Source organism: Mesitornis unicolor, unplaced genomic scaffold (assembly GCF_000695765.1).
Source record: "Mesitornis unicolor isolate BGI_N332 unplaced genomic scaffold, ASM69576v1 scaffold39436, whole genome shotgun sequence".
In the NCBI taxonomy this organism is placed as follows: Eukaryota; Metazoa; Chordata; class Aves; order Mesitornithiformes; family Mesitornithidae; genus Mesitornis; species Mesitornis unicolor.
The window spans coordinates 1-25,884 of NW_010190989.1; the positions used below are offsets into that span (position 1 = coordinate 1).

A 25,884-nucleotide genomic window follows, 5' to 3' on the forward strand; every position below is an offset into this window, starting at 1 on the left:
TAAATGGCGCCGTCAATCCGGTGGCCAGACCCCAGGGAATAAAGGCATCGAGTTCTGGCTCCCGCTCACGGTGAGGGGAACGGCGGAACCTGCCTAGCGGTCGGAAATCCCGACTTGTTCTTCTCCTCACCTGAAACGCTCCCTGGGCTCGCCGGGGGGTTCCGTACGCACGTCGGGTTTCTATCTCCGGTGACACTTTTTAGCCAAGGCATGCTCATCCGCTTGCTCCAGGACTCCAAGCGCTTTGGAGAAGCTCGCCTTACTTGACAGCGTGCTGGTTTTAGTAAAAAAAACAAACCCGGATCTGCATGAACTTGGGAACCCAAAAGTAGTACGGGCATTAGGCAACAAAGAATCCATGCGAAAACTTGAGACAAAAAGACAAAAAATCATCAGAAATCTTGTGTTTCAGTAGTTGTACTGCTCACAGAATTCCTATGGATTTTGATAAAGCATAAGTGCAAACACCTAATTTGGTAGGCGATTTATTTTGACATTTCAGATGCTTAAGCAACAAGTTTATATTAGGTTAAGACTTGTTTTCTGCTTGATTTCAGGAAAGAGTTACTTAGGAAACTCATGGGAATAAATTGCGTAAAGCAACAAAAAGAAAAGAGATTGTTTATTTTAATCTGTAGTGTTGTGCAGTATCAGTCAAGATGTGTAGTTCTGGAAAGTAGCAGATTGTGCAAAAAATTAACTAGGAAATTAGCTAATAGCAAGATCTTTGTAGCTATTTTTTTCCAAAAGGTTGTAATCTCTTAGTGTAACAATGGCTTAAGAAAAAAAAAGACAATTTTGAAGACTGAATTTTCTGTTTCTTTATTTCCAGAGCAAGCAAAAGGTATTCTGGACAGCAGAAACTCATTCAAGTCTTATAGCTGAACTAGCTCTGCTTATAGCTAGTTTGGAAATTCTGGTCTTTTAAAGGCAGATCTTCTAAAATGTTGCAACAGCAAACTCTGTATGTTAACTAAATAGCACAGAGAATACATTCAGAGGTATTCTGATCTCTCAGACTGCCTTGTAAGCACAGACAGTACAAAATTCTTTAAAGTCATTCGTATTCGTAAGTGCGTGCCCAGGCAACCTGTTATATTTTCTCAAAATATTTGCCAAAATATTATTTTTAATAAACACCTATTACCCTTTTTGGATAAGGAAGTGGGTAGTTGTTGTAATGGGTGGTTATTTTGCCTCAAACCTGAACAGAGCTGTTTCTTGACTTCAACTTTACTTTGAAAAGGACTGAAATCATGTTGGCTGGGATTCACACCAGCTACTCTTTCTCAACAACAAAAAAGAAATAGACGCTGTTTGATTTTAGTAAACTTACCTAGGTTATTGCCTTCTTTGGTAACATAACGTAGCTTAGAGTGATGTTACAAATGTCCAGCTCTTTTAGTTATCAGTTACTTTCCCCAGAGAAGTTGTCATCTTTGAAAATACTGGTTCTTACTTTGCATTGAAATGTAGGCCATTTTCTTTCACATTTGCCTGTTTCACCAACCTCCAGTTGCAATGACAAAATGATTTGCTGATTTGCTTTTGACTCTGAGTTGAGGTTCAGTCTAATAGTCGTCGTTTTAGCTGGGGCAAAAGTGATGGGTGTTCCCAGATGAGTGCTGACAAAGCTCAAGTTTGAGTTTTTTATATTTGGTTTTTTTTCATTTGTTTGGAGTTCTTTTACTGGCTTTTGTAAATGACAGTAATAGCCTTCTTGTCTGATACTTGGACAACTAAATTTTTGATAACAGAACTAATAGACATTTTCAAGAAGTAAACAGAAAAGTACTGACTCAACATAACTAAGAAACTGTCAGATATATTGAAAATACTAAGAAGAAAGCACCCTTTACCTTAAAGAGTAAAGGATAAAAACTTCTTAAGAAAAAGCCTGCCTATTTGACTTTCAGTGATGAACAGATAAAGTTTTGAGGGTTCTCTTGAGCTTTGTAGTTGGAGAAACTAAAAAGTATTTTACCCTGACCAATGAGGAACTTTAGTCTCCTAAATTCTTTGGACTTCAGGGTGAAGAACCTTTCAGTACTAGTTTCACACATGTATCTTACATGTAATTATCTTTTAGGTGTCAATAAATACTGTACTGGATATTGAATAGACTGCATCCATAAGTATTTGGTTGAAGTCATTAGCACACTTTAACAGTAATTCTTTTTTTCAGCTTTCAGGTAAAATTTATTGAAGGCAACAATGGAACGATTTGGAGTGAAGTCCGCTCCATCACGTAACCGCTCGAAGACTGCTTTGTATGTCACTCCTCAGGATCGTGTAACTGAGTTTGGCAGCGAGCTGCATGAAGATGGAGGGAAGCTCTTCTGTACTTCCTGCAATGTGGTTCTGAACCACGTTCGCAAGTCTGCGATCAATGACCACCTCAAGTCTAAAACGCACACAAAGCGAAAGGCAGAGTTTGAAGAACAGAACGTCAGGAAGAAGCAAAGGACTCTGACTGCCTCCCTGCAGTGCAACAGTACTGCCCAGACAGAGAAAACCAGCGTCATCCAGGACTTTGTGAAAATGTGCCTGGAAGCTAATATTCCACTTGAGAAGGCTGATCACCCATCTGTGCGAGCCTTCCTGTCCCGCTACGTCAAGAATGGCAGTTCGATACCTAAGTCAGACCAGCTAAGGAAAGCATACCTGCCTGATGGCTATGACAATGAGAACCAGCTCCTCAATTCCGAAGACCGTTGAGAAGAAAACTCTTTTCCTCATCCTTGTGAAGTTTTACATATTGATGGTGTGGTTTATTTTTATATTCATGCATATATACAGTGTTACATATTGGTTTTACAAGCTATTTTGTATTATTATAGAAATGACAATCTATTTGTGAACTCAGTGGTATGCCACAGACTGTTGCTAACCCTGCTGTAGACTTCAGAACTACGTTGATGTAGAACTCGCGATGAATGTAGGGAACATATCTGGCATACCCCTTACAATATTTAGTCCAGCTCTAACTGATGCTAAGAAGGGCACATGGATGGAGGACCTCACTCACCTAAGCTCTAAGTACACGAGGAAGATGATGCGATAGGGGTTGTTAATCCTGTCAATGGATTGCTTTGTCCAGCGTCCTGCCCATGAGTGACCAATAAGAAGTACTGCACATTTGAAATGCAAGAAGCTGTGGAATGGTTAGTTACAATACAACTGCTCTGTTGGGGATGGATTATTGCAAATTCCTGTTCAAGTTCGGTTTACAGTCTGAAATGGGAAGCATTTTTCTTCTAGAATACTCTTTTACCCTATTTGGTGCAATTGTGGATGTATTCATTATCTAGCTTAAATAGCAAGTCTCTTGCATTGACCTCTGAACTCCACTATTCTCATAAAGCTAGGAATTCTGCAGGTCTGCCATGCTTGCTTTTGTAAAATCACTGTTTCATCGTCTGGGTTTAACATGGCCCCTTCAGTTTCAGTGCCAAGCTTTGAAAGCCGAGTAGACAAACCAGTAACTGAGTGTAGTTTGCAGTGCAGCTGCTGCTTAGTTAAACTTACACTGGACCAAGATCTTAGTAGAAAGGATTGATGCTTTTTTCTTACTAGCAGGACAAAGGATGCTAAATCTAAATTGGGGATGGTGTAGGCACTAAATTGTGGAGTATCTCTACTGAGATTTTTTACGATGCACAGGAGAAGAGGTGCCTCCATCTTTCCCTGAAGGTCCTCCACATCTCTGGCCTTGTCCTCAGTGTTTTAGTCAAAGGAGGTAAAGCGATTCAAATAGTTACTCCAGAGGCTATTCAATACCTGTAAGTGCAAATAGGAAAGCATGTATACTTTGAAGCTATACTGGAATTACAATCCTGGGCTGTATTTCTTGCTCTGTGCCAAGGCCATATAATTGGATGGGCAAAAAGTAAAATGGGAAATAGAAGAATTTCAATAATGTTAACCTCTCCCAAATCAAGTAAACTATCACTGAGCTATTGCAAATTATTATGCCAAATAGTCCACTCGATGCAAGTGCTCTGTAAAGATTTTAATGGAATGAGGGAGCATTATGCAAAGTGCTGGAATATGACCAATTTCTGCCTGCTCTAGTTTTCCTTGAGACGCTCTGGGTTCAGGGAGGTGCCAAGCATCTTCTAATAACGCAGAAATCATCACAGAAACAGTGGATACAGTGGTGTAAGTAGGCTTTAACTCCTTCAGGTGGAGCCAGTTGTTCTATTCAGCTTCCTTTCCTCAGTAGAGTTTCACAGTGTCTGTTTCTCAGTATTTCTTTTATTCCAGATATTTACAGCAATACTAAGTAATTGCTAAAAAGATACAAAATAACCTGCTTATTTTGTTTCTGTAGCTATTTCCCTCGCTGTTTCTAGAGCAGTCTCTTTTTCTGGATTGAGAGAGACTTACATACTTAGTAACAACTGGTTTTTGTGCAATTAGCTTCTACAGAAATGCACTTGTGTTATGTTATAACCGTATCTTGCAGCCTTCTGCTATGAGACCTGTTTGAATAAATGGGCGAAACTAAAAAGCAGAAGATTGCCTATCCTTGCATACCAGTACACAGGTATGCAGTACACTGCTACACCTTTGGTCCCTCTTGAAGCTAACAGAACTCCATGCAGTCACAGCAATCCTGTCAATGATGATGGTTGCTGGTTTAGAACTTCAGACAGAAATAACGGTAGTCTTTTTTTTTTTTTAGTCTGATCCTAGATATCAAAATATGCCTTCTAAACTGTTCTTTGCTGTTGCACAAGCTTGGGTTTAGCTTAAGATCATAAACTGCCTTGGGCTACAACTGTTTTATAAATCTTCTTAAGCCAAGTGAAAGGTACACTGCCAATAGCCTTTTCTATCCTGACAATAATTAAAAGCCTTCTTTTACAGTTGCTGTTTCATTACAGTGAAAGAACATCCTTGCTTTAATTTTTAATTTTATTTTTTTGTAACCTTATGTATGCTATCTTAGAATTGAAGCAAATTGAGAAAACAGGCTTCTATTAAGCATCTAGAGAAGTTGGTATGATTAAAAGGCATGGATTTGGGCTAGTTCGCTCAGTTCTTACTAACATGGGATTTCACAGGCTGCACCCCATAACCATTTTGTTTAAGATTCCACACTGTATATTTTTTCCCTTGACTGGCAAACTGACAGACATTTTGAACAGCATAATGGTAACATTAAATAGGATCTTGCACAACTGAAAAAAAAACCAAGTTATTTCACTTACATGGTTTTACATAAACATATAAGTTAGCAATATCAACAGCTTCTGTTAAAAATAGAAACCCAGTCATTTTCAGTAAGTCAAAGCATTATTAGAACACTTAGTTTTTTCAAAAGGTTACTCTACTTATAATGGGCCTCAATTTACAGAATGTATACCATTCTGTAAGTATTTTCAGCAGTTATTCTAGTACCGATTTATTTCTTATGCTGAATTACTGCAGAAGGTACAAGTTTGATGAGGTACCTTGTCAGTGTAGCCATAGACTACCCACTCATAACAATTTGGAAGCAAAAATTGTTCATTTTGGGTGGAACTGACTTAATTCCAATGCACAACAGTTTGTAGAACACTGGTGTCTTAATAATAGGCTATTTTTGTTAAAAAAATGCCCACAACATTTTTCAAGCTTTATGGAAATGAAGATACTGATCCATTGCCACAAATATTCATAATAGAATAAAATAATGAAAAAGAAAGCACTTCCAGGTAATCTAGAAAGAATAATGAATAAGTAGGTTTCTATTCATGGACATAACTTGGATCATCAACGAGACAGTTACACTTTCTTTCTTTAAAAGTACAAAGGGTTCCATTCAGTCTTGGAACAGAGTCCTGCAAACACTCAAGTTCAGAGCATAATTTGGCCAGCATGACTATAGTTAGATAAAACATAACCTTGGTTTAACTGCTATTGATCTTGGGGAACATTTACAGCAGAAGTTTTCTGGTATATCTAAACCCAAGTAATAACCAATTCCTAGAACGGAGGCTGTGGTTAACAGTCTCCTTAGGGTTTTCCTTTTTTCTGCAAGAACACTGCATTGTTTTTCCATGTATTTCCTGTAAAGAGAGGGAGCATGGTAGCAATGTCTGCTTTTCATTTTACATACATGTGTAGGGGCAAGCTATAAGGGATGCTTTTTGCCTGGTGGTTTTATTAATATATTTGAAACTCTAAATGTAATATTGAAAAAAATAGAAAAAGAAGAAATATTTCCTTCTCTGACCATGTGCTTATATTAGTTTAACCAACTCACAGCTAAAACTACTCCAAAGTGCTTTTCTTGGAACTACAATTTCAAAGAGTAATATAAAAAAAGAAACTTCCTGTTTTGTGAGTACTTACATGTATGCACCATTTTAGTTTCAACTTGCATGTTCTTGAAAAAACATGAGTGAGTTCTAATATTTTTAAGCATTTTAAAGCCTGTAATTTGGCAGGTCCCTAGAGGAGGTGAAACATTCGACATAATGAAAAGGAATGTTTTTTAATTGAGAGAGGAACTTGGTTCTGCAAAGTATGGGATATTCTCATGATAGAAGGACTCTTTTTAGCCAGAGCCCCTTTTAGCAACTCTGTTGAACTGAACAGTGAAATGCCCCCTGCTGGGTTTTGCAGCATAATGAGGTGGTTTTCAGGAAAAGGGAAAAAAAAAAGGAAGAAGAAAGAGCTGGAAGTTTGGCAAGGATAATCTCTATTTATATTTACATATAAAGAGAGGTAAGACTCACTGTTGTTGTGTTCAAGTAGTACTCACTGCTAACTCTGTAATTTGAGTGCTTGTTGTCTTTGTACAATTTTAAGGTTGTGTCTAACTTTCAAAATAAATTTTTTTTTTAACAAAGCTTCTCATTGTAATAATACTATTAGAGTTTAGTCTCTTTTGGGCTAGTGAAGATGCTTTAGTTTTGGTTTGGTGGTAAGGATGTTTCACTGATGGCAAGTGACCACAGAAATATTTCTGTTTAAACAAGTGATGAACTTATGATTAGATACTAGAGTGAGGCTGAAAATACCTGGGTTCTGCAATGCCACAAGACTCCCTGTTAGAACAGTAAGACCACAGTAAGTGATTTAAGTTTTTATATTAAAATGTTACTGGAAGAGAAATACTTTACTTTGTAAGGTTTTCACGTGGTAATGGTGAAAACAATGGTCCTTTAAAAAAAATTAAAAATAAAGTAATTCCTTTTTCATAGAATTTATGCATGATCTCTTATTTTGCCAAGAAAGCAGATAAAGAACATGGTAGTTTGCATATAATGGTAATAAAGATAGTAGAAATGGAAGGTGACAGGAAAAGTTACAGGATAAGAATGTACATGCTGTTCTAGCTTAAGGTAATACCGAGCTCTATGTTGAAACAGTTCGTTGATGTATCTATACAATGACACTGAAATCTGTTTCAAGCCTGGTTATACAGAACCCCTGTTTCCTGTCAAGTATGTGGCTTCCTTCACGGTGACAGAAATTCCTTAATTATGCCTTCTGTGGCAAGTGAACACCAAGTGAAATAATAGTTATGCATTTTGACATTGCAGTAAGTGGTTTGTAGGTACAGTGCCTTGAAGCTGGCTAATGCTTCAGGTCTTTTCAGGAAGAGCTGCAATGTGGAAGAATTGGGTCTTTCATAACTATTTGCAAAAAGGTCACAGTTTGATCTCTGTCTCCCTTAGGGATTTCATGAAAATTTGAGCAAATAACATCAGCTCATCAAAATTATCAAGGGTGGGTTTGATTGTTTACACATTCCTTTTCCTGAATTCTTATCTGGCTTGACATTTCATGATGGATCAGTGATAAACTCATGCAGCCTCTTGACTCATGAATTTATTAATCATTACTTTCTCATTTTCAGTCATTTTCAGATCACAGCACATTAAGAACAAGTTGCTTTTTGTTGCCCTTAAATGGAAAAGCAGAATAAAAATAAACATACTCTTTTGTAAAATTTTCTTGTGTGGACAATTCCTCTTTGAAACAGCACATACATATTGCAGAAGCCAACGTATCAGTAAGGATTTGTGTGGAAGCTGATGCAAATCAAGTGAAATGTATATTTAAAGTCTAGTAAGTAGGCCATGCTAAATTCTTACAATGACACTTTCCTAACTGAATCATGTCGTTTAACCCACATCCAAGGTGCAGTAGGATGAAGTACACGTAACGGCTTTTAGGCCACATTGATACTGATGATTAGATTTGGCATTTGTAATTTACATAGGCTGGACAGTAGAGACTGGAGGACAGACTATCTGGAAGTTCTGCTTAAGTTAGGTCAGGATTTTTTTTACTTGCCCATCCCACCACTTTTTCTACAAGGAGTCTGGAATTCGTGGATCTTCTGGTGTCGGAGGCTACCTCTTGAGTATTCAGAAGCAGACGGCACGTCTCACAAGGTGCAGGCTCTGAGATCAGGTGCAGAGACACCACAACTGTCACTCAAGCTTGACAGAGGGCAGCCTCGAGACCAGAGTTGCCCCTAAAGCTAAATGTAAATATATTAAGTATACTTAATACAGTTCTATAAAATAGAAAATTAACTATAAAATCTTAATGATAAACAGTTGCTGAATAGCCATTTCAGTCCCTTTGTATTTAGATTTTGAGTGTCCCAAGTCCATGCTCAGTTTAGGTTTCAGAAGCCAGAAACATTTGAAGATTTAGTCTTGCAAAAAACCCACTTATTTTTCTAGAAGATTCCTGCTAGGCCTGGAGAAGGACATGAAGAAGATTATTGGTTTCAAAGTACATGTTCAGCTGAGCCAAACAAGCACAAGCAATTTAAATTTATTTATGTTTTAGAACTATCTAAGTACTTAGCTCGCTCTCTCTGTCCTCAGTCTAGTAGTGCACAGGAAGGTGAAGTAAAAGCAAAGGACTACTTTAGTGCAGTGAAGTGTCTGGTACTCTCATATTGTATGTGCTCTGTGAACCCACTAAAATAAGAGTACACATCCATGAGGAAGTTTCTACTGTCTTTCAGTGGATACTTTTTTCTACTATCTGATCCTTCTGTTCAGTAAGAATTATTGTGTTGCTGAGGAAAACAAGGAAATCTTTCTACTAGCTTACAGTAACGCTGTGGAGAGGAGGTGTCATTCAGCAGTTCTGTTCAAAGGTAGAGGGAAAAATAATTAGGAGATTAGAAGTTCTTCGAGGTTTTTAGTATATTGGTTTGCCTCAAGTGCTTTTTTAATCTGTCCTTCAGTGTAAAGAGTAGCTTCCAAATTCAGAATTAGATTTCACTATAGTAAATGAGACCTCCGTACCTTAATTCTTTTGTAATTAGCTTTAAATTGCTTCCTCCCTCCCCTTCTTTTCTGAAGCCTGTCTTTACTGTATGACAAATCCAATAACTATAGAGTACCCATGCTTACATTTAGTGAAGTTCTTCTTATACAGCAAAACCGAGTAAATTCTTAACCAGCTCTGTACTGAATGACCTGACACCCCTTGTGAGAGCATCCAGGCCTGTGTTCAGTTTACACTTTGAAGATCCTCAGATACTAAAGCTTCTTGATGTAGTGTAACAACAATAATTTTCAGTAGACTTACTGGAGCCCACTATCTAAACGCTATGTCTCTCTATGTGGTTGGAAGCCAATGCCTAACCACCTGCAAACAAGGAATTTGCAACCCCAAAACACAACCTTGTCTTGTCAGAAGAAAAACTGAGGTAGGACTGCAAGAACTTTACAATTTTTTTCCACTTGTGTTCAGTAAAGAAACAGCAGGCATGACAAAGTGAACCGAATCAAGTTAAATAAGTTCCTATTAATAGCAATCCTCAGGTGCTTAAGACCACCCATATTTTACTCCATTTTCTGAGCCTCTTCCTCAAAACGGTATCCAACACACAGAGAACTGTGCTAATCATTGTGTCCGAATTGCGTTGAATTCTCTTAGGTCTTTGAATACTTTGTATCTGTTAGGATTCTGCTCGGGTCTGATTTGCACATAGCAAAGACATTACTGAGTTACTGCAGATAGTGGAAATCAGTGCCATCTAGTGACATCTTTTGCTGCCACCTTCAAATGGTATTTCATCTTGAAATAAATGCATATGCTCCTCCCTCTCCTAGTTATGCAGTTTTAGATTAAGATTGTCATTCCTTTCTTTGGTAAATAGTTATTTTGTATTTACTTATTATTTACTATCCTCTGAAAGATACCTTCAAAGCAAAACTAGAATACGTTAGTGTCTCAAATTCAGGGAATTATTTTCTCAAAATATTACAATATAAGTTTCCATTTGTAGGTCTAAAAGATCTCATTTATAACTTAATAATATAACAAAAATAGAGAAGCACCCAGGAATGTCTCAAGAAGGCAATAAAGTCTTAACAGGAAAACATGAAAAATTCAGATTATTTGTCATCTTCCAGCAGATTCTCGAAAACAAACAGAAAAATACACAAAAAATCTCCCCAAAAAACACAACACACCAAAAAATCCCACAACACCACTCTTAGGCAGAAAGGAGATAAAGGAAATAATAAAGTGTCAGCAGTGATAGTAGAAATCACATTTTCCCAAGCCTTTTTCAGAAAAGGGCTCCAAAAATATAGATGGGTGTCCAAGATACTTATTACTGAAAATACAAAGTACAGAACCCTCACAAGACCCATACAGTATAAGGTACAGGGATTGTGTGCTCCTTCCTGCCCCTCCCACCTACCTCCACTCTCCCGAAAGGCTGATGTATGACAGTACCTGCCTTACAGGTCAAAATACTTTTGTGAAGTTACTGTGGGATAAATCCAGAAGACTGGCAAGGAGGATTGTAAAAACGCTCAAATGACTTGCAGCTCAGCTGTCAAAAAACACATTTATTGCACTAATTGCTGTTTAGTCTTTCATGCTTGACAAGTAGAACCTCTGTGCTTAGGTAACATAGGCTGTGATAAACTCAGAGGCACCTTATCTAACACACTTGAGATTCCTGCCCTGCTGTGGGAAAGATCAAAGCACAACAGTGGAAAGCTACGCCTGAGAAACATCCTTTAAATACAGGCGAAAGCAGCAGGTTCAAAATCTCTTGCTCTCGTCTCAGCAAGAACCAAGTTTCACGGCGCCTGCGTCCCCACTTCTGTGCCTCTGCCCAGGTGCTGCTTGAGAGATCCTCTGGTTTGTGAGGTAACGGGAATAAATCTGCTCTCTGTGTCTCACCCGTGGTTTTGTGGTTGTTCCTGTGACCTGCCCGAGTCAGCTCACTTAGTTATCAGCAAGGAATCATCCGCCTAGAAATCTAATCTCAAAACACTGTAGAGAACAGATGAAACCCTGTCTTACAAAAAAGCTCAGTCAGTAGTAAAGGACTCAGCCCAAAACAGTTATAATAATGATACAGAGTTTAAGTACCAACGACTAATATTGCATTCCTAGGATAAACTTTGGATAACACAACATTAATGCAAACAGAAACTGAACTGCCAGAAAACACTTCCCTTAATGCCCAATTTTACTCTCTCAGCTAGCTACGGGTTCAGCCACTAGGTGTCTTCACTATACAGAAATGCAATATGCATTTTGTCTCAAGTGGAAACATGCTGTGTTTGTTCAGTTCAAATGCACCTACAACCATCATCTAGTCCAACTGCACGACCACAAGCTAGAGCATGTTAAGGGCATTGTCCAAATGCCTCTCAAACACTGACAGGCTTGGGGCATAGATAATTTCTCTAGAAAGCCTGTTCAAGTGTTTGTCTACCCCCTGTTTCAAGTCTAAACCTTCCCATTTTAACATAGGATTTCATAACTGCATTAATTTCTTCCCTGCTTTCTATCTGTAGTTGTATTTGCCTTACAAGCAGAAGTGGTAATTGCTATATACAAAGTTCCTGTTCAACCTTATTTTGGTTGAATCTTTATGAAGAAACTTTGCATTGGCAGGATTTTTTGGGACGATTCGTCTAAATGGTTCAGTGGTTTAGAAGTATTTAGAGGGAAAAGGTGTTGAGGACTTGCTGAACGCACACAAAATTCAAACCCAAATTACTTGGCCTTATGTTATGAGGATGCAAAGACTGAATTGTAGAAGCAATCATGTTATAGTGTAGATTATTGTGAATTAATCTAATGCAAATTTAGACTATTTAGACACGTGTTTCTGACATCTACCAGCTTGTGAATAGTGAATTTGTTCGGCTTCTTTATTTGGTAATGTTGAATGGGAGCAATACACAAGTTTAAAATACTGTTGCACATCCCTTCTCTTTGCTGTATTGCCACTTGCAAAATCAAAACCTCAATTGCGGGAGCATCTTTCAAAAAAAAAACCAAAAACCTGCAGCTACATTTGTTACACTGTAAGAGAAGCCAGAGAAGGGCTAAGGATGTTTTGCCTTGAATCACAGAGAAGTTGAGATGATGTGAAATGATTGAGCAGTTCACGTTTCAACCACAGAAAAAAAACCTCTGTGACCCGTCAGACTTTTGCAGATGTATTTGCTTCCCCGCCCCTTTCTGCACTGTCTTAACAGAAGAGCTAGAAAAGGGAATCGGCTCAGACATACACCCCTGGTAAACCTAGACCATCTCAACTGCACTTCTTAAATCCACAAGAACCCATTCTATCATGCCCAGAGAATGAAGGCTCCTCCAGTCATGGTGATAAAAAGGATATTACTGTACCTCCTTCTAGTAATGCTGGCTCAGAGCAACTATCAAGTTTACGGTAAGATATAGTCTTACAATTTAACCTGTCTGTAGCTATTAAACACTGTGGGTGGAGAACAGAAGCCAAAGCAGTGCTTAGTGTACTTTGGAGATACTGTGTCCTATTTTATTATCATATCAGAGACTCCTAACTTGATTGAAGAGGATGATAATGCCAATAATTGAGAAATATTCAGTAACTGTCTAGACCAGAACTCTAGCACCTGTGGACCAAATACGTATTGCTTTGTGGCCAAAGGCTCTGCCTTGAAGAGGTTTGGCAGCATTCAAGCCACTGCTTGAAATACAGGAATCCTACTAGCTCTGAACTAAATCTGGTTTGGAGTCAAGTTATCCTTACCAGATAAGCGTACCTTCAATTATTTAGCTTAACCTTGTTTAATTTCCATCCTACTTTCAATATTGTATTCCCATAGTTTTTAAGTAGAGATGTTCTCCTAATTTGGACTGATGTGAGGACTACACTATGCCCTAACACTACTTCTAATATACTCCCAATATTGTTTTTTACTTTATTTTGCTTAATGAGAATATTTTGTTTCATATTCTTCCCTGCTAGTATCATACAGGAGACATAAGTGCTATTATTGAAAGGAATACAGTCTAACAGAAAGGATAATAGCTGCTGCAATGGATGCACTCAGCTGCTGTTGATACATTTCAGATACATCAGCTGATAAATTGATCAACATAACATTTCTTATAAGACACTGCTAAAATTACACAAACCAATTGGCTATGTGAGGCTTAGTTGACATGTGTGACTAACTGCAAATCTATAGCGTCTTTTGACACTACTTGTTTTTATGAATAAAAGACATTAATACTAATAGGAAAGGTTAAACAAGCTTTCAGAGCATCTGCCTGGGAAGGGAAACTCAAATATTTAGCTTAAGAGACATGGATTACTACATCAGTTAGATGAAGCTGTTTCTTAATCAGAGTGTGATGTGGGCTCGAGGAGACTACTGAACTGCTTTGCATTTGGTTTTCAAATGAATAAACTAACATGTTTCTGAAGAAGGTGTATCTAGAGCCTACAACCTCCTTCATACCTGAAGCAGAAGTATCTTCTTTTCTTTTTAGAGTTAACTGCTGTTGCTCTTCACTTCATTAAGTCTGCCTGTATTATTAGTCTCTCATGCAATCACCTCTCTGCATCGTCCAGGATAGTTAACTAACACATGGACAAACCCTCCATACTCATCTGCCAGGTTCCTAGATACTGTTTTCAAAACAGAATATAATTTCTGTTGTGCTGCTTATCGCATGAATCTTGTTTACACAGAATGCATTTTACTAGGTTTTATTCTTTGATCTACATCAAAACTACTTGGCATCCCCTGAGAACAATACTATTTCCTTCTATACACCTATATTACTACAAATATCAGAGTCAGAGAGACAAGTTTTGCAAGTCAGTCTCTACAGAACCATGATGTAAATATTTTTTTAAATGTAGTTACATTTTAGCTGTAAGTTTTCTAAGGTTGCTTGGTTTTTATTTTTGTTAGAAATAAGCTGATAATTGAAGCCAACTTATTTAAGCTTCGTATGTTTCAAATCTATCCAAGTTTCCCTTACTCATAACAGAAACAAAGCTGACCACTCAGATTCCATATACAAATTCAACAACCAGCAAAACTTTTCTAAATTAATCTAAATTTCATAAATTTTAGTGCAGTTAGAGCCTGTCTCCTTTGTAACACCAAAGGCAGGTTGTTCCCATCCAGTCTCAGAAAGAGTGATTGCTGCTGTCTGGACAGCATGCACAAAGTAAACGAAGTGTTTCATCCCAACGAAATAAAAATCCAGCAAACCTGCCCTCACTCCATGAAGCCTCAGCCAGTAACCAAGTATGTAGGCACAGTTCTTGGCTCAAATAACATCTTGCTGTTAGACCTTCTTGTGGGATAGCCTGCATATGCCAGCATTCAGCTAAACAGAAATGTTCCATTTTCAAGTTTCAGACATTAGAATATAAAAGCATGTTTTTTGAACTTACACAGCTTTCATGAGGGAATAGTTAAAAAATAGTGAAGCTCTGCATCAGGTTCCTCAGGAAGCAGGTCAGCTTTACAAATACTGCCATTGCCAGAAAACACAAACAAACAAACTTCAAACAATACCAACACAGAAAACCAACTAGAAACCCAGAAAATCCTTCACTGTACACAAAGTAAATAGAAAAAGTATATTACTGTATCTTTAAGATGACATGGGAAAAAATAATAGACATCTACCAAAATTAAATTTCTATTAGCAAAACTACATTATTTGAAAAATCCAAATTCTGATATAAATATGTAGAATTACTAACATGAAATTCTACATCATTCTTTGAAAAGCCTTCTTGGATGCTGGGAGAAGTCTGAAAAAGGCCTATCTAGTTATCACTCAGTATGTCTTCTAAGTGCTTTTCTTTCTGAACAAACCTTACTTAAATTCAAGAAGGGAGCATATTTTTCCTTGAATTCTCCTCTCAGCCTGTTTCCTTTTTTGTTGCTAGAATTAACAAAGTTATGAAAATCTCAGTGTTAAATGTGACATCGCACAAATGAATGAACTTCCTGGTGAATTTTTTGTTCTATGGCCCTAATTAGAAACTTCCCAGCATACCAGACCCTAGTTAAAATCACTACTAGTGCTTCGCCATGTTTATAACACAAATGTAGGATTCAAAACTAACTGTAGACTTTTTTTTTCCCACAAATAATTGACATTTTATACCTCAAGCATTATCTGCCTCAGGGAATGATACATATGACTTGTATTCTATCCCATCCCTTATTCCTATTTTATTTTTTTTTTTAAGGGATGAGAGAGGGGAAAAAAAGGTAAAGATCTGAAAGTATTTTGAAAACAAATGCATCAGATATTGCAGTTAATAAGTTCTAGTTTAGCGGAGTTGCTCTGAGTTCTTAGATGACCCTGTGTGAATGACGCTGTTTATAGTTCAAAGATTAGAAGGCTCAATTTTTAGGTATTATTTTCCTACCAATGGATGAAGTTAGGTAAACAGAAAGCCATCTCCATTAAACCTCTTTTGTTTGCTTAATGAGTTATGTAATGACTACGTTTTCTAGAACATAAGAATAAGAAAAAAACTGTTTGGTTTTTTTTAATAAAACAAAGCACTGTTAACGTATTTTCCTACCATACATGTCACAGAATACATGCTTTCATTTGCAGTCCTTATCCTGGCAGTACACTGCACAGATTTTCCTTACCTGAGCAAATTGATTCTTGGTGCAATAGACCCTGGCTCACTGCAGCCTCCTCAGGAATACACTCAAGTGATCTGAAAGAAAATGCACTTTTAAGCAATCTGAATGTTACAAAGGAGTATCAGTCTGAAGCTTCTGTATGTTACAGATTCTTTTACCCTCTTGGAAGCTGCACATTCAGCTACGTATCATGACCACCTATGTATCTGGCTCAGTATAAGACCTTGTAACTGGTTTCAGGTCTCAGCTCAAACCACTGTTGAGGAAAGGGTCATTAAATTTATCTCAGAAAGCACTTGCACATATAAAATATAATTTTCACAGCGTTGTTACCATTAACTTCTTAAAAGCCACAGGAGGCAAAAGATCAAAAACAGTTAAGATACATTGTCATAGGAAAAGTACTCCAAGCCAAGTGCACATTCATTAACTGAATTTTATTTCTTGTTTGTCTTTCTAATGACAACCAATGAACAGAAAAGACTCTGTCATTATCAGGTGGGTGTGTTGATTTTTTTTCCCTTGTTAAAAATAAAAAAAAAATAAAACCCCTAATTCTCTAGAATATAATGGGTTTTACTGTTATTTAATCTCAAATCTATCTTCACCTTCAGACACCTCTTCCTGCCAAGTGCCTTTACAGGAAATCTGGAAAAGATACCTTAAAAGTTTGCCTTAAATATGTTATTCTATATAGAAAAAGTCCCAAAACCTTTTGTTTTTCAAAAGGATTTTCTCCACTGCTTTTTAGCCACTTGAAGTTTCTTCCCAAGTGAGATGTGATCTGGGAGAAAGGAAAGGTTAATTAGAAATTTATGGGCATGTTCATTATGAATTCCCACACTCATCGCTACAGAAAAAAAGATGGATTGCAGGAAAAGGCTTTCTCTAGCCCAGTTTTTTAAGTCGTTGGCATAAAAAATAATTCAAACGTAGAATTTCTCAAAGTCTTAGAAAAACATTCAGCTCTTATTCACTCATCTCTTTGACGATATTGTTCTAGAAGGTCCCTAAATTGATGAGTAATAACATTTACTAAGAACTAGGTTTCTGCCTAGCAAAAATTTGAAGGCTTAAAGCTCAAGTCATTCAGGCATCAGGCATTAACAAGTGACAGAAACACACAAAAGAAATTGTGACTATTTTTTGTGCTCTAAGCATTGTCTTGTAACAACTTAAAAAAAGTAATTAAAGGCAGCCTAAAGTCCAGTTGCTCTAAGCCTCTGAAAGGAAGGCACTTTTGCAGGCTCTGAAGACAGATCGCAAATTCTCTTACACACTGAAAAGCAAACAGTAACTTGTGTAGTTTCTCATTACAAAGTTCAAAAGATTGCTCTATTTCACTAAATAAAATAACAGTGTTTACCCAGCATGCACAGGCTTCTTTCAAGGGATCCACAGATTATATCTAAGAAAATTAAATAAATGTTCCATAAGCTAAATTTCTTCTACCAAGTCTATAGCTGCTCTATAAGAAAGAAAGAAAAGAAGAGAAGAGATACTATAACATAGAGGAAATGGAAGATCAAGAGAAACCTAACAACCTCAACCTCCACTTATTCAGAGGGAAAAGAGGATTTGTATGCTGAAGTTAATTGACAGCAGGCTCCCAAACACTTTCACTTACATCAGAAATGAAGACTGAGAGCCAACAGCTGTGTCCAGACCAGTGTCATGCAAACTTCTATTTGAAAGCCCCTCTGAGGGTGAGCAGGACAGGAGGGCTCAGCTGCTTAGAAATCGTGGGCAGGCAGTGACACTGTTGGGCTGGGTACCAAGTGGGGCACGAGTTTTCCCACATGTGGTTACCAGAGTTCTGTGGCATATTCCATATCTCACCTTTTAAAGAAAGCAAGGGTGTTGAAGTCAGGCCCACTCAATGCCAGGGAACTTTGCTCTGGAAACACAATTTAACCAGACTTCATTATAATGAATTATACTAGTAAGTGAATGATCACCACCAAAAATGAAAGATCATCACCAGAAGATAAAGAAGAGAAACCATGGCACCTGTTGGCATAGGCACTTGGGAAAAAAAGGAGCAACACTATACATGTCACCTGACTGTACTAGCACATTTTATTTGAACTCTATTAAAAATGTACTGTATGAGCAAAAGTAATACAAGTAGTATCAATGTCAGTGTAACCAAAAAAAACCCAATTGTAACCAAATAAATCCTTTGTTAGCAGTGGAATAGCTCCTTATGACTTAATTGGTAGTAGAGCAGGAAGTTGTATGGAGGGAAGTTTCTCGTCGTGTTATCGGTGCAAGTTGAAGGCTTGAACTACTTATACCTTTCACCTACAGAGCAAGGGCTGCACAAAAACTAGTCTAGAAGTATATCCAGATCTAAGACTTCTGCTCTGGAAATTTGTATATTCTCACTCAGAATGTGGCAAGAGGGTAATTCAAAATTTTATGTGCACCCAGTATCACCTTTGTTGCCACTCTCTGCCACTGTGTTGGCCACTTCAGGTTGGCCAGTGCAAGACAATAGTTTCTTTAGAGCAATATTAAAATTGATAAAACATCTTCCTTTCCAAGTACCTATATAACTAATGTTCACCTGAATTCATGAGCATTAGTAACCCTGTCTCAAGTGAATGCTGTTGGAAGGACAAAATTTGCTTAATGTTGATCAGGTGATTCTTCCAAAAGAGACAGTGGGCAGTGATGTAGACTTTGTTGCAAAAGCACCAGATAGTTCAAAGTCAAGGAAAACATGACACCTCTGGACTGGAAAAAGTTAAGAATGAAAGAGGTACAACAATTTCTGACTCTCTCACTGGTTAATAATGATGCTGAATGAGAGAATGTCACTGAAATCTGTTTTAAAACTTTGAGAGAAAATGGACTTTTAGGACCTTCTATTAAAGTTATAGGTTTTGTTTTGAGTTTTTTTTTTGGTGATTTCGGGTTTTTTCCCCCTAAATAAAATTTTGAAAAAGATAAAACTGTATGATAAAATAATTAAATTAAGGACATCAGAAAATATCTGTTCTTCAGAGACCTGCATATCCATCTGGAAACACCTGTTACATAGGATTACATCAGAAAGAAGGCCAGTATCAGGGCACAATCTGAGTTTTATAGATGCTTCCTGAAGCATTATCTCCCACGCCAATCATTGCTCAAATAATTGAAACCTCTACTTTCTAATCTGAGCTTTTAGTTTTCATTTTCAGACTGTTGATAACTATGTGCTGCTACTGCGGTATGACCAAAGTTTATATGACCTACTTGTCTGAAACCAAATCATGCTTTCTTTTAATCAGAGATGCAAGAGTCTAAGTGAAAGATAAGTGATCCTGCTCCGTAACTAAAATACATCTTTCAGGGAAGCAGAAATGGTACTAGGTGGCTGGGCAGGGCATGCTGACCTAACAGCTTACTGGATGGACCATCAGCTCTGTTCATGTCCTTTTCCTTTGTATTTACATCTGATGAGTTCTTATCTCCCAGGTCTCCAAACTTACTAAAGGTTTCTTAGCCAAGCCCAACTGTTTTTATTCTGCTTCTCTCCTTCCCTCCCTTCTTAGGGATATCGAAGGAATTAAGGCTTCTAGTTCCCCCTTTTCTTTATTCAGATTTTTTCATTAGTAAAAAGACAATGTTTGTACCCAGAACTATTGTTCTCCTGTTCATTTTCTCCTCTCTATCCAAATTATCTGGATTTCCTCCACTTGCCCCTTCTGCAAAGACCAACTTTAAATTTCTTGTCCAAGTTGCTTACTTTGCCACTCTACTCACTCCAATTCAGTCCTCATTTAAAGCCATCCCAACTAAGGGAAAGTTGATATACAAGGATGATTTCAAATTTAGACACCTCAAAGCAGAAGCTTCCCAATCTTGTGAGCAGATGAGTTTCTGTATTGCACGTGGCAGAGATATATCAGAGACCACAATTTCTTGCAGTAGCTGCAAATAACATCCTTACAGTGAATAGCCTCTTTTACATTATCAAGCAAGATCAGGCGCATTTCACAGGGAAAAATCAGAACAATATTAAAGATTTAGATTTAGAGGCAGATTAGTGCCACCTAATTTTTAGATGACCATTCTTAAAGTCATCTTGAAGAGAGTAAACCAAAAATTCAACAGCAGCAAAGCGCTAGTCCTGCTATAATGAAGGCTATGAACACACTTATGCTCAAAACTCAGTATTACCGAGTGCTCTACAATGCATTTATGGTGTTGAGTAGTCTGAGATTTGTAGAGAAAAGGTTTGCAAACTAGATGTCATAAATGAAAACTGTTAATCTGGCCATCCCAAGATCTTGAATATATTATCCAAGTATTTTCAAGGATTGCTCTATCACACACATAAGGAATCTTGGCTGACTGTGCAGGTGAGGTGTTTGGTGTCACAGATATGTGCACTGGCTGCTGGCAGGGGGCAGAGACTCTGTCTGACAGACAGACCCCTCTGCTCCCCTCTGCTCTTTCCCCCTCTACATGTTTCTCCTCCCTACAAAACTTGCCTTCAACATACACTACTATTTTTTCTGCTCCCCTCTGTCAACCAGAAGATACAGATATACTGAAGATTTCTTTCTCTAGACTTGCAAGCAATCACTCTCTTCAGTGCACAAGCACTATACTGTAAGAAAGGGTAGGGAAGTAGGGAGCACATGGGTATCACATAGCTTCTGTTACTTTGACTTAGTTACTTTGTTGCTTTGACTTAGCCAGAGAAATAAAGCACCACAAGAAACGTGAATTTTTAGTAAAAGGTCAGGACATTCAATACCAAGACCTGGAGTTGAGGTGACATACCATACACTGAGTTTAACAAAATATAACAAAAATTTAAAATAGAGATAAGGTATATTTGTATTAAATATAATTATTTTAAATATTACAGTTATAAAAAAACAACTCTACCAAAGAAAAGCCTTTACTTTTGCAAGTTAACAAGAATTGCAAAGAAAATAATGTGAAGTAAATCTAGAAGTAACAGAAAAGGTCTGTGATGTCAACACAGGAAAACTTACTATGTATATTTTATGTATTTTCTTTCTAAACTAATACATTTCTAACTTGATTGAGATACAGAAAAAAGGAAAAAATTCGTATCAGAGGGAGAAAATGCATTTTAGCAATCCTCCTAAAAATGAAAGAACCAATAGTCTTGATGTTATCTGCTATCACTGTCCCATATAGAGATCAGATCTGGTGCAAGTAGACAAGGGAAGTCTTGAGTAATGAGAGAGAGAAGAAGCTGCGATTAGTGTTATGGGGAGCATATAGCAGACCCCCATCACCATGATTTTTGTCATTTTTTTTTTCTTTTCCAGGATTTGATGACACTGATTGTTCAGTTGAAATTCAAGTTAAAAGAAATTCTCTATACAGAACTAATATTGGGAACACTTTGGTTATAAACTGCCCAGTTCATTACTGCAAGAAGAAGCCAGACATGCAGTGGTGCAAGATAGAGGCGACTACATGTGTGCAGCTGAAGGAGGGCAAAACAGAATGGAAGTCCAATGTGTTTACTCTGGAGGTCTTCCCAGTTCATCAGAATGATAGCGGACTTTATCGTTGTCGAGCAATAGTGGACAACTTTTCCAGTGAGAGCCATGGAATAAATGTTACTGTTGAAGGTGAGGCCCTTATATTATGAAAGAGACCTTTTAAACAAAATTATGTCATATACAGAAAAGCTCATGCACACAGGACAATGGCTTCTCCCAATGTGTTTGACTGGTGACACAATTGTGCTGGTACTTACCACATTCTTCATGCTTCTATCCTGCTTTTTAGCAGAATAGAAACAAAAGGAAAGAACATAATGAAATAACAGAACCGCCTGGAAAAGAAAAGTAAAGCTGCCAACATCAAACAGTCATTAGGGAACCATTTGATAATACACAAATATCAACTGTAACAAAATGGGATTGTGGGAGGACAGCCTGGTTATACATGACATGGACTAGATAGGATGCAAATGGTCATGTAGTAGCAGCCGATGAGGCCACACAACAGTAACGATGACAAAGCAATTCAAACATCTCTTTGTGAATGATCTCTCTTGCAACAAACAGAGAAAAAGTATAATTTTGTACCCAAATAAATTCAAGAGCAAGAAAGATTACAGTAGCTTTAAATTATCTTAAGGGCAAGTGAGGCCTTCACTTTAACTTAGGCAGTTGAGATGCCAAGTCTAGATTATGGTGAGCAACGTCTGCCCTCCTCAATGTTGCTCTGCAGCTAGAAAGTGATCTGTGTGGCCGTAGTGTCCTACTGACCTCAGGCAGCTGACTTGTAAGATTTTGATCAACATGTCATTCCCCCTGTCCCCAAAACACCTGGGAAGTGGAACCTTGTGCAGACTTCAGTATGTGGTGCAGAAAACACAACTGCAGTGCGAAATGTCAGGTTACTTTTTCATTTCTTTGTCTTGTCTTTCTCTTTCAGAAAAGTCTGCAAACATTATCACAATTTCAACAGAAAGTAAGTTCTGATTCTTATTTCCTCTTTAAAAGAAAGCAACAGATCTGTATTGCTATGAATTTCTGGTAAGAGTGTTTTGTGCACTCAAGACAAATTTAAACTCCTTGCTAAACTGCAACTGCATTCTTCCTACTGAAACAAAATACAGCCTCTCAGAAGTCAGAGTTTTCAAGGCTAGGACTGTCCAGTATTCAGCATAAAAGGCACAAAGTCAATCAGATTACCTCCTGATGGTATACTCTATGCCTCTGACATGCTCTTTAATATCCCAGTGATATATGGCTTACACTTACAAATTGTTAGGGATCATACTATACCATGACTTTAACACTGCGTGAAGTATGTTTTTTACTCTCAGTTGGTTATTGTGCACAATTGCATTTGCAAAAATATGTTGGAAATTCAGAGCAGTGCTGTAATTCTTAGCCTTTCTTTGCTTCTGACAGCCTTCTGCTGTGCAACATTCATCAATTACACTTGCTCACGCACTTTTCGTTCCAGTGTCTTCGTATTTCATAGAATGTCTATGGAGACAAGGTTATCTCATGACTTGCTGGACCAAGTTACAGAATGTTTAAGTACATTAAAAAGCCAGTTGCATCAGAAAGACCTAATACTATATATAAGAAAAGCAGCCAGTCAAATATTTTTGTATGCTAATACATGCTAATTCAATTTTAGATACCACTACCATCTCAGAAGAGTCCCAAGAATCTGGAAAGTACAAGATATTGCACATTATTTATGCTTCAGCATCCATTGGCCTATGTTGTCCATTCATCGTCATATGCATGTTTTGGTGTCTAAGGAGGTACCATGGTAAGTAGTTTTACCATTTAACCTTTGCCTAGTATTTGATTCCACTCCTTTTCACAGCTTCACAGAAGCTGCATTCAAAGCTTTATTAAAATGCCCTAATAATTACCCCAACTGATTGCTGAGATGCCCCTGCTAAGTGTGCCAGTTAGGCTACTGAATCTTTAAAAATTTATTTTGCCCCATGTATTGTTCCCCTCCAGAGGCAGAGGAACGGAAGTAAAATAAGAACAAATAAAAACCTCAGACTTTATAATGGTTGGAAATTTTTATCCTGTTTTGCAAATAATCAAGTTAGAAATAAATAGGAGTTTCAGCCATGCAAATGCAGTCGAGCTCTATTCAGTTACATTTTATATTCCTAGTTTCCCCTCTAAATTATCAAATAATTACAGTATTAACCTCTCCTGCTTTACAGGAACTCAGCTGCCATGTCCCAAATCAAGAATGGAACTTGGAGTCCCCCATATCTTAATATAAGTGATCTCACATTTTCCTATTATAATCCCAAGCACTTCTTTTTTAATTTTAGGAAAATGAAATTATTTCATCTTCCAATAAAAATTTAATATTTTTTTAAGCTCATAGAATGGCTTTAGGATTTTCCATGCCTTTTTCTGCTGACCTAGTTCACTGAACACAGAGAAAACTGGCCACAAATACACTAAGAATTTTTCTGCTCCTACTCTGAGGAGCTCTGTGGAATGCAGAATAGCTACTCACAAATCCAGTTTGGAAATAGATTTTTATTCTTTGAGGTACACTTAACAAAGCAAGGACTCCTATAGTAATTAATATTCCCTCCATAAGCAGAAAGGCACTTTCTCAATGCTGATTTATTGGAACATCTTTTTTTTTTCTTCTTTTTCCCAGCAAAGCAAAAGAGAACTCCATTAACCCAACAGAGACAAGAGAGCCTGGTAAGTTTAAAATTTTCCATCATCAAAACCTGACCACGTCCTTCATAACCACAAACCAAGAACAAATATTTGTGTAGTAAAAAATGTGGCAGAGGATCAGAAACAAATTTAGTGACCCTCTTGGTGCCTGGACAGCTTGGCTTGCCAGGTGTGAGGTATCACCATGGCTGAGCTGAGGGAAGGAATCAAGGGTCTTAGCCATAAAAGTACTTCAAGCATCTAAATTCCTGTTAAAACCTATTAATTTGCAAGCACCATTTCCATAAGAGGTTAGGTACCTAAAACATGTCTGCTGATCTGGTTCAGACTGTCTACATAAGACAACAAATGAGCCACAGAGTGAGGAAAATTACTGAAAAGAAAGACTTTCATATGTGGCTAGCATGAATTCACACAGGTCTTGCAATGAGTTGCAGATAAATTAGATGGGCAGAAGGCAGAACACAAAAGATGCAACCAGAGCTGGCAGCTATCAATCACAGGAGTAGTGTTAGTGGGGATAAAAGAGCACCAAGCAGGTAGCAGAGCTCCCAAAGTGCAAGTTGGAGGAAAGAAAATTAAAAGCAGTATATTCTGAGTGGCTAGAAAAATGGATGTCAAAAGAGGACTTCATTAGAGATGGGTGAATTTATAGAGGAATTTAGTGGTTTTGGAGAAGGAGAAAGATTTATTTGGAAAATGATAAGACAAAGAGAATATGAAGCAAGAGACTAGGAAGTGGGAGAACAAGGGCAATGAGGAAAAGGCAGTTTGAAAGTGAAAATAAGAAAGAATTCTTATATTGAGAAGGGAAAGCCTTGAATGAGTGGCATAGAAGAGCTCTCACTAAATGATAAATCAGTTTTGCCTGAAGTTGGCATCTTGTAAGAAAAGACATGAGAGTTTGGGAAGGGATATGGAGAAAGGCAGGATATAAAAGAATGATTTCTAACTTTATTTCAAAGATCAATATAAAATCCAGTGACCAGCTCAAAAACAGTTTTAAGGAGATAAAGCAATTTGAACCAATCTTATTCACCTTATTTAGCAGGACCACAGGCAACTACCTGATGCACAAAGCTGTACCCTGTTCTGTTTCCTGCAGGTCAGAAGCACAGCAGCTGCTCCATCCCATGCTGCTGGGACAACTCAAGCTTCGGAAGAAAGCTCCTCACTTTACTACTGCTCCATGGCTAGCCCACTGCAGGCCTTGCGCGGCAACGAAATTTATGACAACCATGTCCCTCCCTGGAACGCCCAGAGAACAGCACCTAATGCACCTTGCAATGATCCTGCTATTCCTTCCATCCCAGTTTTACTTGAAAGCCCATCTGTCCTCACATATGCTGCACTAAATCATTCTGTTTGTGCAAAAAGATGCCAGAGAAGGGAATTAACAGTAGAAAATGAGTTTACAGAATATGCCTCCATTAATATAAATAAATGAATGTGGCAAAGACTTCTCCAGACAACCATTTTGCACGCAGTCCCAGTTCTAGCTTCCCTCCAGGATGTGATTCTTTTCTCTTTTGGGAAAACTTCCCTTTTGTTAAGAAGAACCTATGGATGCTGCCCTGTAACACCAGAATTAAAAACAGAGCCTGTGTCAATGGGTGGGTATTTGCACTCTGTGTTTGTTTCTTAAATGGGGGAATAAAAACTGTCAGCTTTCTTATTTTTCCTATTTTCGGGGTCCTGCTTCTAGTCTCAATTTGATTTGGTTATGGTTTGAATATAGGCAAAGGGGAGAAGAGGCAGGTTTTCCTAGGACAGAAACATGTAAAATGAATCTGTGAGGAAGATGA

General features: G+C 37.7%; 2 protein-coding genes across 2 annotated transcripts; both read left to right on the plus strand.

Moving 5' to 3' along the window:
• The first annotated feature begins 2,214 nt into the window (after positions 1–2,214).
• CGGBP1 (CGG triplet repeat binding protein 1) lies at positions 2,215–2,718 on the plus strand. The gene has a single exon (XM_010186597.1). The coding sequence runs from the start codon at positions 2,215–2,217 to the stop codon at positions 2,716–2,718; it is 504 nt and encodes a 167-aa protein (XP_010184899.1).
• Positions 2,719–12,588: 9,870 nt separating this feature from the next.
• On the plus strand, positions 12,589–25,526 carry BTLA (B and T lymphocyte associated). Its single transcript, XM_010186598.1, has 6 exons — positions 12,589–12,676; positions 21,206–21,514; positions 22,329–22,364; positions 23,046–23,183; positions 24,054–24,100; positions 25,185–25,526. The coding sequence occupies exons 1-6, from the start codon at positions 12,589–12,591 to the stop codon at positions 25,524–25,526; spliced, it is 960 nt and encodes a 319-aa protein (XP_010184900.1).
• The last annotated feature ends 358 nt before the right edge of the window (positions 25,527–25,884 follow it).